The 20,291-nt window shown below is 48.1% G+C and overlaps 3 protein-coding genes and 1 pseudogene across 3 annotated transcripts; 2 read left to right on the top strand and 2 right to left on the bottom strand.

Moving 5' to 3' along the window:
* Positions 1 to 2,849: 2,849 nt before the first annotated feature.
* LOC100823565 (pentatricopeptide repeat-containing protein At3g13160, mitochondrial) lies at positions 2,850 to 4,914 on the bottom strand. The gene is made up of 2 exons (XM_003567144.4): positions 3,398 to 4,914; positions 2,850 to 3,211 (listed from the first exon to the last, which is right to left on the bottom strand). Exon 1 carries the CDS (start codon positions 4,844 to 4,846, stop codon positions 3,434 to 3,436), a length of 1,413 nt encoding a protein of 470 aa, XP_003567192.2. The 5' UTR covers positions 4,847 to 4,914; the 3' UTR covers positions 2,850 to 3,211; positions 3,398 to 3,433.
* Positions 4,915 to 4,997: 83 nt separating this feature from the next.
* LOC100823255 lies at positions 4,998 to 6,060 on the top strand. Its single transcript, XM_003567143.4, has one exon. It carries the CDS (start codon positions 5,097 to 5,099, stop codon positions 5,805 to 5,807), a length of 711 nt encoding a protein of 236 aa, XP_003567191.1. The 5' UTR covers positions 4,998 to 5,096; the 3' UTR covers positions 5,808 to 6,060.
* Positions 6,061 to 6,321: 261 nt separating this feature from the next.
* LOC100822634 (pentatricopeptide repeat-containing protein At1g55890, mitochondrial) lies at positions 6,322 to 11,461 on the bottom strand. Its single transcript, XM_024458631.1, is given in 4 exon segments — positions 6,322 to 6,761; positions 6,764 to 6,802; positions 6,805 to 6,967; positions 9,534 to 11,461. Coding segments are annotated over 4 exon segments (1,812 nt in total). The 5' UTR covers positions 11,013 to 11,461; the 3' UTR covers positions 6,322 to 6,630.
* Positions 11,056 to 11,804, top strand: LOC100822324 (annotated as a pseudogene).
* The last annotated feature ends 8,487 nt before the right edge of the window (positions 11,805 to 20,291 follow it).

The following is a 20,291-nucleotide window of genomic DNA, read 5'->3' as shown; positions in this document are numbered from 1 at the left end:
TTTCAACATGAGCACAAATGACAAACAATATTTTTGAAACATAGGAAATCTTGACCATGCTATGAATCACAAGTTTTTGTATAGATGGAACTTCAATAACTCCTTGATGAATGAAAAAACCAACAAGGTTAAGCGCTCTGCTGCTCAGTGCGCCCATACTGATTACAGAAAATATATATACATAGGATACTCTCTATGTCAACTACAGCTTTCGCATGTCCATATAAGTTTCCCCAACAAGGCCTTCTTTGATTCAAAAGATTTTCATAGGAAATTTGTAGGGTTGAAATCCTTAGGAAGTTTTCCTACATTGGTCGCTTGATATGTAGGATTCAATCCTATAGAAATTTTTCTAAAGGATTCATTTGTACTACATTTCATCATAAATTTTCTATCCACTCCAACCTTTTCGTAGAATTCCTTTGTTTCAATCAAACAAACTTTAGGACAAACAAAATCATATAAGGTTAGACATAGCAATCCTCCATTTTTCCTATTCTCATACTTTTCCAATCCCATGAATCAGGGCTCATTCGGTTTGCAGAAATTTTTAAGGAATTTTACAAGATTTCAAACCTTAGGATTTTTTTCCTATGTGTAGCATTCGTTTCATAGGAATTGAGGATCTAGATTCCTAAGGATTGGTCCCAAATTGGCCTAATATCTAAGGATTCTAAACATTAGGTTGGACATCATTTAAAATTCCTAAGAATTGATTTCAAAATCCCACAAACCAAATAGGCCCTTAAAGAAGCTGTAAATTTCAGTTAATTAGTAAAGGCAGAACAATGTGATCCCTTAATAAAAAGGTCAATTCATTTTCATCTTGGTTTGGAAAAAAAATCAGGGGGAATATGAGTTTCTTCTTACTGGCTTGCAGCTTATTAGAAACCCATAATGATGCAAAAGAGCATTGAACTTGAAAATAATGCATTGAGCAGTTCATGGTGGATACACAGATATCAGAATTAAACCGGACTCCCAGCACGAGAAATAGTGCTACTGCTAACACATCAACATAACATAACACCCCAGTCTATAGCACAAGGCGGATAGGCAGCTGACTTACCTGGAATACCACAATATAGTTTTAAGGTTTTGGTAAAACACAGATCACTGGAAAGGGTGGGATTACTTATCCGAAATTTCACAATATAGTTCTAACAAAAAGTGAAACGCAAATCACTAGAAAAGGTGGTATTACTGAAACGATAATGCTTTCTCAGGTACAAGCAGCAATGGTTTCAGACTTCACTGGAAAAGGTCACTTCAGAACAAAAGAATTCCTGAGAATGATCATCTAAGGAGAAGTAAAACACAGATCACTAGAAAAGGTCAAGTTAACAATGGTTCCAGACTTCAGAACAAAAGAAACAGTTTGCCTTTAGCACACCATCAGACTGCGTATGTCATCCAAAAAAACACCATTAGATTGTATGGTCATCGCAGTGCAAGCAGTGCCAAATAAACCTTCTGAACTGAAATCATGACCATCAAAGTGGCCCTCATATGTAAGCAAAACTTAATGTCACTGTATAATCTCACACACTGACATTCCTGATCTGCACATTCTGCAAATTTGCATTGAGTAACTTGTTCACTAATTACCATCCAGATCCAGTTTGCACTATCAAACATTCATGACACAAATAACGGAACCACAAACGCTTCAGGAAAAAGTACATCCACAGCACTACGGAGTACTAGACACAGTGTGACTACGCAAGCAAGAGAAGTAACCGAATCTCCGGACCATTAAAAATGTCTAGAAACATTTTTGGAGAAAAATGACTTGTGAGATGCATTTTTTTTCATGCAGTCAGAAGCTCCCTACATCGAATGGCTAAATGGATGCAAGGCCAGGGCACTAAACTAAAAGGATGTAGAACCTATTGGGCCGAGGTCTGAGTGTTCTTGCATGCAAACGCCAAATATGAAACTCAGCCTCTCACAAGGCAAAGAAAGCAACAGACCAGTTATTCTAAAAACAAGAAAGCAACACACCATAACATCGTCATTTATTCAGTCGTGATTCATCACTAGCCAACACCCAACAGGGACATAAATAAGAGCTTCCAAACATATGGAAAGTGTTACCTTTGGACATTCTAGAAAAAAACTCGTGGAAGACCTTAATGCCGAAACATTTCGATATATTCTTATAGTTTCTGATGATAACTCCGTAAACAGTAAGATTTGGAATTGCAGATCAGGAAAAAACCTGTGAAGGCCTGATTGGCAAAGTCTGATACGCTCTCACAGTTCCTGGTTAATTTTTTTTATAAAGCCAGATGACGGAAAAAATAAAAGTATTCTGCACTCCAAACTATGAGGAACACAAAGAAAGTAGCCAATTGATGCCAGAGATATGGAGTTTGAAATAAACAAGTAGAGAGCATCAAACAAAGCGATTGCCACTTGGTTCGTGAGGTGTGGCACAAACCAGGCCACTCACCGAGTCTCGAACAAGTGGTGGCTTTGAAGAAAACTGAACTAGGACTTGCCAGCTGGTTCCAACCCGTGGTTGACCACCCCTATGTTCCTAACTAATCGGGAGATATCAAAGAATTGGTTATCTTTGTTCATGCTTGATTAGTTGATTTCAAAGTATGAACTCTTGGAAGAATTTTGAGGGTCGTACTATTGATTTGTTCCGAATAAAGGCTGCATATTACTAGAATATGGTACTGCTAAGTAGTAGTACATTCTGTACACACCTATTGTCCTTTTAGGTAGTTCACATTCTATCCTATTTCATATGATGCTTGATGTGTAGTTTACAGCTCTATTCGTTAGTTATCTGGCCAAAAAAATCTCACTTGATAGAACTAAAAAAAGGTCACTACATCAAATGAAATTGGTACTTGATTGCGTAACAAATCCATTATGGGATGGAGTTACAACTAACCCACCTATATATTAACAGGCTAGTAACCTAACAAACTATTGACCAATAAATAGCATCCGCATTTTCTATGCTCTGAAGAGAACGTACCAAGCCAACAATAAGGATCAACAAATTGGAATATCTTTATAGCAGAGCTAACAGTTGCACTAAAAGTTCCAAAAAATCGAGATATTCATAAAGTACATGACACTTCAATAAGACTTACAGACACAAAACTTCAAATTCAGAGGCAACTTTCAGGCAATAGGAAAATCTGCACAAGCAAGATATTGTGGATAACAATAAAGAATTGCTGCATATCTCCTGTAAAATGGAAAGAAGGATTTCAGTATGTATTACAGCAAAGAGCAACATAAAGTAATACCTTCTTAAACTAGTGCAAGGACTACATTAACTTGCATTTTTGTTTTATGAGGTCAACGCAGCACATACATAAAACAGGGCATGATGAAATTTGGCTTGTATCAATGTCACAGATCAAAACCTGACCTATGATTTATGAAGGTAGGTCCTCATGAATTACTTCTATTTTCCAATCTCCTGTTCCACTTCACACTCCTTTTCTTCTGATATTGATTCTTCCTCGCCAGTTTCAATTTGCTCTTCATTGTCTTCTCCAGTATGTGGCATCCTCAAAAGTTTCCGAGGGTAGTACTTCTTCCGCCCTAGCTCAACAATCTTTGCAGCCTCGTCCACCCTCGATGCCTCTACCAATGTAGTTACTACATCCTGAAGCAAAGAGCAATCCACTCGACAGCTCTTAATATTGGAACTAAAGAGTTCATGGCAGTACCTCAGTGCACAATCGAGCTCTCCAGCCTGCAAAAGACGTGGCAAGAGAGTTTCATATGTCCCTTTATTTGGGGCACACTCATTTTTTACTAATCCATCATACAACTTCTTGGCATCCTCTAACCTCCCAGCACTGCAATATCCTCGGATCAGCTCATTGTACGACACTGTATCAGGCTTTGGCCCCTCCTTCTCCATCCTCTCAACCACAGCAACTGCATCCTCAATCCTCCCTTCTGCAACCAAACCCCGGAGCTTCGCGTTGTAGGACTTCGTGTCCGGCTCCAAGTTCCTCTCCTTCATCATTTCCCATACTGCCTCAGCATCATCCACACGGCCATTCTTGGAAAACCCATTCAATAGCGTGTTGAAAGAAATATTATCCGGCAAAACACCGCACTTCTCCATCAGTGTAACCACATTGAGGGCGGCCGAGAGGGCAGGCTTCTGGCAGAGGGCGCTGATTAATATGTTGTAAGAGTATACGCTGGGGACAACCAAGGGGTGGGAGGCCGGGATCTCCTGGAATGCAGTGGCGAGAGCATCAAACTCCTTGGCTCGGGAGTAGGCCGTGAGAACGGCGTTGAAGGTCATGGTGCACTTAAGCTGCGCGGGGAGTTCGTGGAAGGTCGCGGCAGCTTGGGCTGGCATGGCGGCACGGCCGTAGAGGCCGATGAGGCGCGTGGCGAATCCCTCTTTGGAGGTCTCAAGGAAGCGCTTCTGCGCACCGAGTAAGGTCTCGATGCTGTCTTGGCGGCCGAAGGAGGCGAGCCGGCTCACGGCCACCTCGTACACGCGGTGCCGGTCGCGGAAGCGCGCCGACGCGGAAGACGCAGCGACGAAATCGGAGACCAGCTTCTCAGGATCGCGCTCCCGGAGGAGGCCCTTGATGATATAGCCCAGGGGCTTCCAGAGCTTGTGGTCCGCGTCGGAGCCAGCGTCAGCTGCGGGCGGTTTCGGGGTCAGCGCACGCTTAATTTTGGGTTCAGGCTTGGGCTTGGGATTGGGTGATTGTACGTTTGGCGAGGAGGAGGAGGAGGAGAAGATGCGGGACAGGCTATGCGCACGAATGGACGTGGCGGCGTCGGCGGCGGCGACCACCTTAGCGGCGGCGTCGGCGGCCACCTTGGCGGCGGCGGAGGCCATGGGGAAAACGGCGGACGAGGGTTCGGGCGAAAAGGGTGCGGGAGACAGGGTTTGGCAAAATGTTAGGCCGTGGTATTTGACGCTGTGCTGCTATTACGCTGTGGACAGTGGAAGTGAAGTGTTAGCCCATCCTAAATTCTGAAGCCCAACAGTCCAACACAACCCCAATTCCCAACCAGAGCGAAAGCCCAGCAGGACGCACAGGCCGCGGTCAGCACCACCCCGTTCACCGGACCGGACCCGGCCAGCCATGGACAGGCACGTTCGGCGGCTGCTCAACCGCGTGTCGATCGCCCTGGCGGCCGTGGCCACCGCCGCGCTGCTTCACCTGTTCCGCCACCACTCCTCCTCCTCCTGCTTCTCCGGCTCGCCCGCCTACTCGTCGCTCTCGCTGGCGCCCTTCCCCCGCACCTCCTGCGACGCCGCATCGCGCCGCGTCGTCGACCCCGACCTCCGCCTGGCCAAGCTCCGGTCTTCCCCGCGCTGGCGACGCCACAACGCGGCCCTCTCCGCGTCGGTGCTCACCTCGCTCGTCTCGCTGCGCATCCTCGGTGGCTCCTCCCGCGTCCTCTGCCTCGCGGCCGGCGCGGGGCAAGCAGTGGACGCGCTCCGCGTGGCCGGCGTGGGGGACGTCACCGGCGTCGATCTCGTGGACTTCCCACCGCTCGTGCGCCGGGCGGACCCACACAACCTCCCCTTCTTCGACGACGCCTTCGACCTCGTGCTCTCCGACGACCCGGCGGCGCTCACCGGCGCGCTCTTCCCGTCCCGGTTCGCGGCTGAGATCGAGCGCGCCGTCCGCCCTGGTGGCGCAATCGCGCTCGCGGTCGACCGGCACATCGATCTCTCCATCGTCGCCTCCCTCTTCAGAAAGTCACGCGTTGTCCAGGCGAGGAATGCTACCTTGGATGGCACTGCGGCTAGCGTAGTGATCCTTAGCACCAACACGAATCGCCATTGATTCCATCCCTCACTGTTCCATCCCTAGCGTATCAGTATTGTTCTGTTTGATCCGTTGGAATTTAGGCACCGTGTAGGATATCGTAGAGAATGCACATAGGCTTGCTTAGGGATCTTTGAGTTGTGATGCTTGAGTAAATTAAGCAGGAACTACGATCCTTCGATTTGGTGTCAGATCTTCCCTTCACTAGTCCGTACAATGGGCTATGCACTCGTGGTTCTCCATTCAATCACCATAATTGCTTGCTTCTTGACTGCAAGATTGCATGGTGATAGTGCAATACTAGCTCCTTGGGGCCAATGGGCCATCACGTCAAATAGGTGTGATCAACCGAATTAGCGAAACACGAAGGCAGAAGCACAAATCTGAAGTGCAATTGGAAGATTTAGCTTCCACAGTTCAAGTGGAACTTTATGAAACGACAAGTCTGATGCAGAAGCTTAGTTAGAAGCATTGCACCGCTCAAAACAACAGGGGAAAACACTGGAACTGGCGAGTCGAATATGAAGCAAGCTTCGGAAATTCCAGCTTTGAATTGACATAGTACATGAACAACACAGGGGCAAGTGACCCTCTAACATAATGGAAATTATAGCGTGGATTCCATATACAACATATGACCCTAGAGGCCTGGATTTAGGAATTCATATATGATTCAAACCAACAACCAGTTCTATTGGCCATGCCGATAGATAACACATCCTATTTCTATGGACTACAGGTTTATGAGATACCAAGATTCAAGATAGATACATATAGTTACACAACACTCTGATAGCCGACAGAAGTTGCATCAAGTTTCACATGCCTGAGTACTGGCATTTTAACGAATAGAGTACACCAAACTGCACATGGGCAGCCATACACAAATAACGTAGTAACGGTATTTGGTCGAGTAATCCTTTGGAGCAATCACCGGACCATGACCCTTCGGAGCTCCTCTGTAAACAGTCCCACAATGTCAACAAACTCTTGCTTGTCTTTCATTGCCCAGTCCCAAGATCAATCATGATGTGCTTGTTGCGGAAGAAGAAAATCACTGTTGACGGGTCATACAGCTCGTACATGGTGTTGAAGTCAGGAACCTCGGTGATGTCGACAAGATAGATCACTGCAAAGTTCTTTATGGTCTCAGCTACCCCAGCCAGCACCTCATCCATCTAAACATAAACACTTACAGTCAGAATGAAGTAGTCAACATACAATCATGCTTCCAAAAATATGAAAAGTGTTAACACGGTCAAATTTGATTGGAACCACATTTGGAATTTACTCCCTCCGTTCCTAAATACTTGTCGCTGTTTTAGTGCAAACTTGCACTAACGCCACTAGAAAGGTGCAGATGTTTGTGTGGCGGCTTGCACACAACAGCTTGGTAAATAGAATGGAGATCCACAAGCTTGGGGTGGACTTGGACACTAGGTGCCCAGTATGCCATAGACTGAATGAAGATGGGGGGCATATTTTCTTAAAATGCAAGAAAGTTACAGAATGTTGGAGCATTTTGGCTACAGGAGAGACGCGGGAGAATCTGTTGCACTGTGACTCGGCCCATAGCATGCTTCAGGAGTTGTGGAAGTGTGATGAAGACAACCCAGCTGAGAGCTGTAACTCTCATGTCGGAATGGTGGAATGTTCGAAACAAAGCCAATGCAGGGGAGGTACTTCCAAGACCACAAGAGATATGCCATCAAGTTGAATAGGCTTCTTGTTGACTCTCTGTTTCTGAAAAAAAATTCAAACAAACCGGCAAAGCCTCCTGACATTCAGAAGTGGAGCAAACCGCCAGATAACCATGTTAAAATAAACTTTGATGGATTAACACTAATGCTGGCGATTGGGGCTACGTCATCCGCGATATGATGGGCGCTTTTGTTGCTGTTGGGACTGGCACAGCCAAATGTAGCTTGTCTAGCTGCTATAGATGGAGCAAATAGAGTTGGGGCAAATAGGATTATTCTGGAGTCTGATTCTTCAACCCTGGTGCATGCTCTAAAGAGCACTGACTATGACAAATCGGTGTTAGGCGTGCTGGTGGGGGAGGCTAGAAGCCTATGTATTCTGAACTTTGATTCTTTTCATTTCTCCTTCAGTGGGCGCACCTGTAACAATGTAGCCCATGAGCTTGCGAACCTGGGTACAAATTCTGAGTCCTACAACTCATTCTGGAAGGCTACTGTCCCCAACTTCATTGTAAACTTGCTAGCCAACGATTTGGCTGTGCCAGTTTAATGGAATTCCTTTTCCCATAAATAAATAAATAAATAAGTGTTATCTTCCGACATTGTAGAAAAAAAAACTCCTGCGGAAGACCTTAATGACGCAACTTTTGATATATTCTCATAGTTTCCGGTGATAAATCAGTAAACAGTAAGATTTGGAATTGCAGATCGGGAAACAAACCTGTGAAGGCCTGACTGGCAAAGTCTGATATGCTATTGTAGTTCCAGGTTAATTTTATAAAGCCAGATGACGGAAAAAATAAAAGTACTCTGCACTCCAAACTATGAGGAACACAAAGAAAGTAACAAATTGATGCAAGAAATATGGGGTTTAACCTATAAAACTAGAGAGCATCGAACAGAGCGATTGCCACTTGGTTGGTGAGGTTTGGCACAAACCAGCCCACTCACCCAGGCTCGAACCAGGGGTGGCTTTGAGGAAAACTGAACTAGGACTTTCCAGCTGTTTCAAACTCCTTGTTGGCCACCCCTATGTTCCTACATAATCGGGAGATACCAAATCATTGGTTATCTGTGTTCATACTTGATTAGTTGATTTCAAAGTTCGAACTCTTGGAAGAATTTTGAGGGTCATACTATTGATAAACGCTGCATTTTTGCGTTGAATTTGCCTGGAATATGGTAATGATAAGTTTTGAGGTTCAACATAAAAACACAGCCTTTACTCAGAACAAACCAATAGGGAAAATGTCTATCGTCCTTTTAGGAATCAAGAATCTCCATTGTAATAAATTGGTAGTCCGCATTCTATCCCATTTCATATGGTGCTTGCCTGTGTAGTTAACAGCTCTATTGGTTAGTTATCTGACCAAATAAATCTCACTTCATAGAACTAAAAAAGGTCACTACATCAAATGAAAATGGTACTTGCTTGTGCAACAAATCCATCATGGGATGGAGTTACAACTAACCCGCCTATATATTAACAGGCTAGTAACCTAACAAACTATTGAAAAATGACCTATTAACTTCATGACATATATAACATTTGTATAGTCTATGCTTTGAAGAGAATGTACCAAGTCAACAACAAGGATCAACAAATTGGAATATTTTATAGCAGAGCTAACAGTTGCACTAAAAGTGCCAAACAATTGAAATATTCATAAAGTAGATGACACTCCAATAAGACTTACAGTCACAACATTTGAATTCAAGAGCCAACGTTCATGCAGTACGAATATCTGCACAAGCAAGATACTGTAGATAACAATAAAGACTTGCTGCATATCTCCTGTAAAATGGAAAGAAGGATTTTCAGTCTGTCTTACAGCAAAGAGCAAGATAAAGCAATACCTTCTTAAACTAGCGCAACGATTGCTTTAACTTGCATCTTTGTTTCATGAGGTCAACGCAACAGAAACATAAAACATGGCATGATGAAATTTGGCTTGCATCAATGTCACAGATCAAAGCCTGACCTATGAAAGTAGGTCCTGATGAAATTGTTCTATTTTTCAATCTCCTGTTCCACTTCACACACCTTTTCTTCTGATGTTGATTCTTCCTCGTCAGGTTCAGTTTGCACTTCGTTGTCTTCTTCAGTATGTGGCATCAAAAGTTTCCGAAGGTAGTACTTCTTCCGCCCTAGCTCAACAATCTTGGCAGCCTCGTCCACCCTCGATGCCTCTACCAATGTAGTTACTACATCCTGAAGCAAAGAACGATCCACTCTACAGTTCTTAGTATTAGGACTAAGGAGTCCATGGCAATATCTCACTGCACAATCGAGCTCTCCAGCCTGCAAAAGACGTGGCAAGAGAGTTTCATATGTCCCCCTATTTGGGGCACACTCATTTTTTACCAATCCATCGTACAACTTCTTGGCATCCTCTAACCTTCCAGCACTGCAATATCCTCGGATTAGCTCATTGTAGGACACTGTATCAGGCTTTGGCCCTTCCTTCTCCATCCTCTCAACCACAGCAACTGCATCCTCAATCCTCCCTTCTGCAACCAAACCCCGGAGCTTCGCGTTGTAGGACTTCGTGTCCGGCTCCAAATTCCACCCCTTCATCATTTCCCATACTGCCTCAGCATCATCCATGCGGCCATTCTGGTAAAACCCATTCAATAGCGTGTTGAAAGAAATATTATCCGGCAAAACACCGCACTTCTCCATCAGCGTAATGACATTGAGGGCGGCCGAGAGGTCATGCTTCTGGCACAGGGCTCTGATGAGTATGTTGTAAGAGTATACGCTGGGGACAACCAAGGGGTGGGAGACCGAGATCTCCTGGAACGCAGTGGCGAGAGCATCAAACTCCTTGGCTTGGTAGTAGGCCGTGAGAACGGCGTTCAAGGTCATGGTGCACTTAAGCTGCGCGGGGAGTTCATGGAAGGTCGCGGAAGCTTGGGCTGGCATGGCGGCACGGCCGTAGAGGCCGATGAGGCGCGTGGCGAATCCCTCTTTGGAGGTCTCAAGGAAGCGCTTCTGCGCACCGAGTATGGTCTCGATGCTGTCTTGGCGGCCGAGGGAGGCGAGCCGGCTCACGGCCATCTCGTACACGCGGTGCCGGTCGCGGAAGCGCGCGGACGCGGAGGACGCAGCGACGAAATCGGAGACCAGCTTCTCAGGATCGCGTTCCCGGAGGAGGCCCTTGATGATATAGCCCAGGGGCTTCCAGAGCTTGTCGTCCGCGTCGGAGCCAGCGTCGGCTGCGGGCGGTTTCGGTGTCGGCGCACGCATGATTTTGGGTTCAGGCTTGGGCTTGGGCTTGGGATTGGGATTGGGTGATTGTACGTTTGGCGAGGAGGAGGAGAAGATGCGGGACAGGCTATGCGCACGAGTGGAGGTGGCGGCGTCGGCGGCGGCGACCACCTTGGCGGCGGCGGAGGCCATGGGCAACACGGCGGATGGGGGTTTCGCCGACGGGTGGGAGTGAAGTGTTAGCCCATCCCATATTCCGAAAGCCCAACACAAACCCCAATTCGCAACAAGAGCGAAAGCCCAGATAGACATACAGGCCGTGATCAATTGCCTGGTCGCGGTAGCATCGGCCCGCGCCAGCCATGGACTGGCACGTTCGGCGGCTGCTCAACCGCGTGTCGATCGCCCTGGCGGCCGTGGCCACCGCCGCGCTGCGGCACCTGTTCCGCCACCACTCGTCCTCCTCGGCTCCTCCTGCTTCGCCGCCGGCTCGCCCGCCTACTCGTCGCTCTCGCTGGCGCCCTTCCCCCGCACCTCCTGCGACGCCGCATCGCGCCGCGTCGTCGACCCCGACCTCCGCCTGGCCAAGCTCCGGTCCTCCCCGCGCTGGCGACGCCACAACGCAGCCCTCTCCACGTCGGTGCTCGCCCCGCTCGTCTCGCTGCGCGCCTGCGCCTCCTCGGTGGCTCCTCCCGCGTCCTCTGCCTCGCGGCCGGTGCGGGGCAAGCGGTGGACGCGCTCCACGTGGCCGGCGTGGGGGACGTCACCGGCGTCGATCTCGTGGACTTCCCACCGCTGGTGCGCCGGGCGGACCCGCACAACCTCCCCTTCTTCGACGATGCCTTCGACCTCGTGCTCTCCGACGACCCGGCGGCGCTCACCGGCGCGCTCTTCCCGTCCCGTTTCGCGGCTGCGGTCGAGCGCACTGTCCGCCCTGGTGGCGCAATCGCGCTCGCGGTCGACCGGCGCCTGATAGTGCAGTAGTAGCTCCTTGGGGCCACCATCAAATGGGTGAGATCAGTCGAATGACCGAAACACAAATCCATGAGGGCAGAAGCACAAATCTGAAGTGTAATTGGAAGATTCAGTTTCCACACTGCTAGCCCCTCTCGTGCACATGCGGCTCACGAAACAGCATCAGATCTCGACGCCTCAAGAGGGCGTGCAGCAATGTTGAATCTCTCACAGTTACCATAGGCAGACATCGCACCGACATCGCGGCTGTGGCTGGATGGCGACCAGATATGGAAGGCCGGTCGATGGGAATGTCCCCCCGCGTCGCTGTCCCACGAATGGCTCGATGCCGATGCCGAGAGTGACCCAGCGTACTGCTCCAGTAACCCGCAATTGCTGCTGAAAGCGTCGCCGCGCTTACAAAAGCCTTGAACGACGTCTCGCCGCGTTCTAATCCGCGCTGCAGTGGCATGCGGTACAGCGCTTAATGGTGGTTCCAGCACGTACGAGCCATCGGAGCGACTGAAGCAACCAGATTTTCCGCCATTTATCAGTCCAACTTGGTTCAGCCACTAGTAATGCCTTTGGCCGGTACCCTGCGGCCTGGAGTCAGAAAGGAAACTGGGCACCCGACATATCGGACAATGGAGTAAATGGTAAGCTTGACTTTCTGCCTCCTATGCCTTTGGTAGCCGGCTATCAAAGGCGCATGGCAAGGATGGATGGGCCACCATGGGGCCTTCTCTATCGCGGGCAGGACTGGCCGGAGGCATGCATGCGTGTTAATCCGGCTCGTCGACGGGAGGAGAGGAGGGCGAAGCGATGCGAAGCCACATCCACTGAGAGAGGGCGCAATCGACAACGCCGACAAGACATCCACCCGCTCAACGCGCCAGAGGCCAGACAGAGCCTCTGCATGAACCGGAGGCATGGGGAGCGCGCCCTACAACATGTCCCCTGCTACACGTGTGCTTGTGCTGGACTCACTCACCACCCTGATGCTGATGCTGTATGCAAGAATAGACCCAAGACCACTGTTGATTATTCCCCAAGGGTCTTATCAAAGCTTTCATAAGAATATATGGGATAGTAGAGCTGAAATTCCCGATCAGTGTAGGGCTTCTCGGTCGGTGTCGAGCAAGATAATATGATTTTGATTGGTTGTTGAGCTAGCCTTTTTCTTTTCTTGACAGAGGAAATTGCACAAACCACCACCTATTGGGCACACTTTTGCGCAAAACATCACTTGAACGAATTTTTTGCACTTTTCACCACTTATTGGTCTAATCCATTGCAGATAGGTCCTAATAGAGTGTTAGAGAAATTAACCATGTTTCTAACCTGTGGACCCCGCATGTTAGTGCCGATGTGGACCGAGGCCCTTGCCACATCTAAGAGCTATCGCGATGCAAGGTCTCACCCTCGCTGGCGCCGAGGACGTTCCTCGCCACTGCACGGCATAGCAGTTGCGTCTCCCGCCCTCGGCGCTGCCGTTGCGCGTCCTACCCATGACCGCGCATCCCACCGCCGCCGCCGAGGCCTGAGGCCCTCCTCATCGCTGCCAACGGCAAGCAGCGCAGCAGCGACCAGCGACGGCACAACAAGCAAGCAGCAGCAGCAGCACATAGCGAGCGCGGGCGGCAAGCAGCAGCAGAACGGGCGCACAACAAGCGGGTCGTGGGAGGCGTACCAGCGGCGGGCGGTGAGGGAGCCCGGGAGGTCGGTCCAACGTGGGAGAAGAAGAAGGCCAACATCAATCTAAGCACTCCGATCGTGCTCTGATTTATACCAAGGGAAACTCCCGAATCGTTTTCTAGGGTTCGAGTGAGGCGGCGGCGTCCAGGCGATCACGATCTCTGGTGCGCACGGTCTTGGGCCTCCCCTGCTCAGCTCTCTGCGCCTCTCTAGCCGGCTAGTATGGTGCTGGAGAAGGATGGAGCGGGGAAGCAGCGGAGGGAGGATGGTGGGGGCAACTCCGGCGGTCGGATGGATGAGGAGATGTCAGCAAAGTTAAGAAACTTGAATCTCTCGGCGGAAGAGATGTAGGTGGTGGTGATGGATGATCTGCACGTTGCATGAGAGACATCCAAGATTGTGATTGCTGGTAAGGTGTTGTCGATCAATGACTTCCATACCCAAACTATCAGTAGTCCTTTGCGGCCACAGTGGGGAAACCCTAGGGGGCTGTCTTTCCAAGGATTGGGAAGAAACATGTTTGTGGCCACTCTAGAATCAGAATGGGACAGAGATCGTGTCTGGGAGGGATCCCCATGGATGATTGGCAAACATGCGGTGATCTTAGCTGATTTTGAGTGGAGTATGCGGCATAGTGAAGTTAATTTTGACAAGTTGCCGATCTGGATTCGTTGTCAAAACTTCCCCTTCAATTGGTTGAATGAGGCGAGGGGAGAATTTGTTGCTAAACAAGTTGGCAAGGTGATCAAGATTGATCTGTCAGGGACTGGTAGAGGTTGGGGACAGAGTTTATGTGCAAAGGTCTGGATTGATATCACGAAGCCGCTGAGACGGGTAATAATGATCAATTCTTTGAGGAGGCAATCAGTGGATGAGTATGCAATTCAGTATGAGCGTCTGCCGTATTTTTGTTTTGCGTATGGCTTACTGGGACACCCAGATCTCCATTGTGAGAATCCATTGCCGCGCAAAGCAGATGGATCATGGGAGTTTGATGCGAGCATCAGGGTTCCGGAACTCAAGAAGAAAATCCCGTTGGGGAACCCGAGAGTTCAGAAAGAGAGCTCCTCTGCTGCTAGACCGGTGCCGATGGATGAGCAGGTTAGATCGGAGAGTAGCAACCCAATAGGGAAGGGGAAGGCTGGACATCGAGCTACAGTGCCACAAAAAAATAGGGAAAATAGGCAGCAGGATGTTTTTCAGTTCAATGCTCAGTCTCATGCGAGGTATGTAGAGAAGCCAAGGGAGAAGGTTACGGCCCAGGATCTTGACCGTGTCTTCTTGTCAATCGGTGACTCTCCAATGGCTAACTCGGGAGATGATCCGCAAGGTACAAAAAGGAACGTTGTGCTGAATTCTCCAAGTAAAGTGGGTAATATGCCGAGGGATCCTAAAAAACCCAGAGGAGATGTCGATGGTAATACTTCTTTTGATGCGGCGGCTGAGTCCCAGCCCCGCACAGATCAATAAGTTGCATGTCATGGAACTGTCGCGGGCTTGGGAACCCGGAGACAGTTCGAGAGCTTCGCAATATGGTGAAGCAAGAAGGTCCTACGCTGCTCTTCGTGATGGAGACAAAGATCAGTGGTAAGAGGGTGGAGAAGATGTGCAATGCTTTGGGCTTTCAGAGTAGTCTTGGTGTGGACAACCATGGCCTTAGTGGTGGCATTGGGCTGTTCTGGAAAGCTGATGTAGATGTTGAGTTGAAGAGTTTTAACTCCAATCACATTGATGTGATAGTGAGACCTCATGATGATGCCCTGCCGTGGAGGTTTACTGGTTTTTACGGCGAACCAAGACGAGAGGACAGACATCTTAGTTGGACTTTGTTACGGCGCTTGGTGGGTGCATTATCCTTGCCCTGGCTTTGCATGGGTGATTTTAATGAAACTTTGTACGGTTCGGAGCACTTTAGTGAGGCAGCTCGGACAGACGCTCAAATGCAGGCGTTCAGAGAGTGCACCGAAGATTGTTGTCTAGGAGATGTGGGCTGGACCGCAGTGCCTTATACTTGGGATAATAGGCAGATGGACCATGCTAATGTGAAAGCTCGTATTGACCGGGCTCTGGTCACTGAATCTCTCTTTGATGTTTTTCAAGTACCAAGAGTGAAGCATATTAATATGGTGGAATCGGATCACTGTGCGTTGATGTTACGATTGCGTCCAAAGGGAGAAAGAAGAATTGGGGCTTCTGCACGCGGTTTCCGTTATGAGAATGTTTGGCAAACTATGGATGATTATGATAAAACAATAACGGACCTGTGGAGATATAATTCCAATGAAGGGGGACTTGCCGGCATGGCCAAGACCCTGAAAAATATGCAGCAAGATTTGGACAGATGGGGTTCGGCCAGACTTGGGAATTTTAAAAGAAAACTGGTAGGTTTACGGAAGGAGCTTGACTTTGTGCGGTGCTTGTCGGTGGGCCGTGGGCCGTCCGACAGAGAGAAGGAGATTATGACCCAGATCAATGTCACTTTGCACTGGGAGGAAATCTGGATTAAGCAAAGGTCAAGGATCCAGTGGCTCCGCTCAGGAGACCGAAAATTCTGCGTACTTCCATGCGCAGGCTGCACATCGGAAGAGAATTAATCGTATATCCACATTGCAACGTGCAGATGGATCTCTTTGTGAGGTCCATCTGTGATGGTCACACTAATTATGAAGTGTGTTTCCTCTGTTCGTTTCTCAGTGAAATTTAATGGGGAGTTGTTACCTCCGTTTATTCCATCTCGAGGTTTGCGACAAGGAGATCCCATGTCTCCGTACCTATTTCTGATGTGTGCAGAAGGCTTGTCCGGCATGTTAAATAATTTCAGCTTGAGCTATGTGGACAAGGGTATCAGGGTGTGTAATCGTGCGCCTTGGATTACTCATTTATTGTTTGCCGATGACAGTCTGATTTTCATTGAGGCATCCGCTAGGGGGGCGGCACAATTGAATGTTATTCTACATATGTATAATGAAGCTTCTGGACAGTTGGTGAATAGAGAGAAGAGCTCAATTATCTTTTGCCCATGTATTCTGGAAGAGCACCGGGAAATTGTGAAAGCAGAACTGGATATTGATGTTGAGGCTTTCAGTGAGAAGTATCTGGGGTTACCGATTGTTGTGGGTCGATTAACCGGTAGTTCTTTCGACTATATCGCCGAGAGAATTAGAAGTAAATTGAATGGTTGGTCTGAAAAACAACTTTCTTATGCTGGGAAGGAGGTCCTTATTAAAGCGGTGATTCAGGCTATGCCCACTTATAGTATGACTTGTTTTCAGCTTTCAAAAGGGACTTGCAAGAAGTTGACCTCCCTGGCGGCCAGATTCTGGTGGAGTGGCTCGATTGATAAAAGATCCATGCACTGGCTCGCGTGGGATAAGATTGCGAAACCAAAGGGATGTGGAGGAATGGGGTTAAGAGATCTGGAGCTTTTTAATATATCTCTTTTGGGTAAGTAAGGATGGTGACTCATCACATCTCCTAATTCTTTCTGTGCTCAGGTCCTGCGGGGGAGGTACTACCCATCTGGAGACTTTATGCAAGCTGTGACACCTCGGGCAGCCTCTAAGACATGGCGTGCTATTCTGGCCGGTCAACGAGCGCTAGAGGGTGGCCTTATCAAACGTATTAGCAATGGAAATTCAATTTCTATTTGGAACGATAGGTGGATTTCTGGGTCTCCCACGCTGAAACCCTTGGGAAGCTTAATGGCTAATAACTTGGAAAATGTGAGTGAGTTATTGTTACAAGATCCTCTTTGTTGGAATGAACCACTTATTCGGTCGGTGTTTCTTGCCCCGGATGTGGACTTAATTATGCAAATTCCACTTCGGCTTGCTGATGGGGAAGACTGGTTGGCATGGGAGTATGAAAAATCTGGTATTTATTCTGTGCGCTCTGTGTATCGGGCGTTGGTCGGCGATCAGGAGCGGCAGGATATTACTTCTCATGCTCATGCTTTGAGCTCCTCTGTGAACATGGAGGATAGATGGAAATTATTGTGGAATCTGGATGTTTTACCCAAGGTACGAGTTTTTTGGTGGCGAGTTCTCAAATGTATTATACCTGATTTCGCGACTCTCTCCAGGCGGCATGTCATTGTTTTAAGTAGCTGTCCAGTCTGCAAATCTGGGTCTGAAACCCTTTTCCATGCGTTGATCGAGTGTTCTCATGCACAACTCTTTTGGGTGGCGGCAAGGGAGCATCTTAATCTGAAATTGCCACGACTTCATCAGAGATCGTGGGCTTGGGATATTCTATGTGCGTTATCTTTCGCTCGAGGGGATAGAGAGATGATAATCTCAATCATGGCAGCCATTTGGGAATCACGGAATAAATGGAGTCATGGCGACCAAGGTTACAATCCGGCGAAAGCGATAGAGTTTGTCTCTGAAACTCTGTGTGCGCTAAACACCCTGAAGAAGAAGAAGAAGAAGAAGGCCAAAGTTTCTCGTCCGCTTTGTAGATGGCATTGTCCAGGCCCTAGAATAATTAAGCTTAATTCTGATGGTGCAATTCGAGCAGAGGAAGGTCGTGCATCTACAGGCGGAGTTGCAAGAGACTCCGCGGGCTTTCGGGGGGCGTGGTGCCGCTTGTATCAGGGCATCACGGACCCTCTCATAATTAAGACGCTGGCTGTGCGGGATGCGGTTCTCTTTGCGAGGGACCAACACTTCGACCACATCATCATCGAAACGGATTGTTCGGAGCTGGTTTGTCTTTGGCTGGAGAGGAGGAATTATAGAGCCATGGTGGCTCCTATCTTAAGTGAAATTAGTGAACTCGGTCTTTTGTTTTCTAGTTTTTCTATGTCGTTTGCTCGGCGTTCAGCTAATGCAGTCGCTCACGAGTGTGCGTGTTTTGCGTGGGTGAATGAGGTGTCGATTGTATGGCTGGACGTGAGCCCTTAGTTTTTGATTCACAGCCTACAGGCTGGTTGTACTCGTTCTGGTGTGATTTAATAAAGTTCACGGGTTCCCCTCAGGAAAAAAAAGAAGGCCAACTGGGCAAAAATGGCTTGGCCACGTTGGCACTGACTCGTGGACCCCACCCGTCAGAAACGCTGTTAACTTGACTAATAGCCTATTAGGATCTATCTGCAACGGATTAGACCAATAGATGGTGAAAAATGCAAAAAATCCGTTGGTGTTTTACGCAAAAGTGGTTTGTGCAATTTTCTCTTTTTTGACATGTTAACTTGGTGGTCCTTCCGAAGAGATGGACTGGATTCGTTGATAAGGCTCATTTCAGAAAGCAAGCAACTGAACAATCGCAGGTCACTGCAGTATGCAATGGTTGGTACCCCACTTCCAGCACGCAGCACTAGCTAGGCCCAGCCATATATTACCTTATCAGACTGGTTTTAATTACGACAGACTTCACCTCACAAAGGAGGACATGGCTGAAGGCCCGCAGCTGGAGTAAATCGATCGCACGCCGACGGCACACGGCGTTTAACCCAGTCAACCCACCGTACACATCCATCGTACGTTACGTGCCATACTCATACCGGTCGCGCACGCACATATGGGCTGCATGTACGATCGTGCTACACGCTAATACCGGCTCGATCCCGACGCGTCTCCCGGTTTGATTTGTGTGGTCAGCACGGATACGTTACGCGGTTACGGGCGGCTTTCAATTCACCTCGCGCCCGCACACGTTGGTAGGCTGCCTGTGCCTTGTGGCAGCCACAAGCCCTGAAGGCTGAAGCCCACAAGCTAGGATTGCCAGCCGCAGCGACCGTGCGCCACCGCGTTGGGGCCCCGATGTTCGCTTTGTACCGTGCCGTGTCCACATGGATGCCTCAACATTTCTGCTTGTTTGCCTGTGCGCGGCTTTGCCTCCCTCAAGTCATGTGCGGTACACCGGATAGCCTGTTCCGCTGTGCGTAGTACGTAGCTTGGCCGGTTAGCCCTCTGCTGTCCATTCGGACACTTGTTGCCTTTTGCAGCTTGCATGCCGTTCTACCATGATCAGAAAGACCAGTCTAACATTAACGATTCGTCCATACTTCTACATTAAATCCTCGTGTCATTTGTGCATGTTTTTTTTGTTATTTCCGCTGCATTTGTTGGTTGAAGCTACGGTCAAAATTGTTACAAGATCAGTGGGTGGATTGGTGTCGTATGGGTGCCCCTCTCCTCCCAACATAACATTACTACTCGTGTCTGGTAGGAGTATCTAGTGGTGCAAGCGAAATTGCTAATTGACGAGCGACACCGTGTAACAACAATTTTTGAAAACTAGCAGGATGGCGGACATGGACGAAGGATGCAACGACAAGGCGACATGGCATCGCCGATCGAGGAGAATAGCAGCAAACAAGATAATTAGTGAGCGGAGCTGTGAGAGGGGGATGATCATGGTGGTTCTATTTATTTGTCCAAAAATCAAGAAGAGTGCTACTATTTGCTAATCCTCATTCACTATCCAGGTTTTGGCTCTAGGTTAAAAAAATTACATTTATTCATGTTATCTCTTTGAATTGTTCATTGTTTTTCCAACACAATTACGTATTTTGTTTTACATACTTATGGTTAGAATTAGACCGCCCAACGATATATGTGGGCAACATGCTACAAAAATTATATCGTTGGATTCATATTTGAAAATAACACATAATCCAAATATTGTTGGGCTAATTGATGGTCAAACTTAAATCATGAGATGCATGAATGTCACTGTGAAAGCGAGGGCGTGTTTATGAACGGAGGCAATATTTTACTTGAGTATGTTGTGTCGATACATGCCTACGTACATTCAGTTTTTTCTCTGCATTTTTTCCTTGCAAAAAGTATATTTGAATCTTTCTTAACCATTTGTATCATTTTTTTGTGGTGGGTCAACGGGTGCAAATAAGCTTGGATAGATCTAGATTATTTTATTGAACTGAACATTAAGAATCATATACAACTGAAGGCTTTCTTTTTGCACTTATGCGGAATT

This window comes from Brachypodium distachyon, chromosome 2, assembly GCF_000005505.3.
Source record: "Brachypodium distachyon strain Bd21 chromosome 2, Brachypodium_distachyon_v3.0, whole genome shotgun sequence".
Taxonomy (NCBI): domain Eukaryota; kingdom Viridiplantae; phylum Streptophyta; class Magnoliopsida; order Poales; family Poaceae; genus Brachypodium; species Brachypodium distachyon.
Note: the sequence above shows the minus strand (reverse complement) of the source record. Positions and strands in the feature narration are given on the sequence as shown.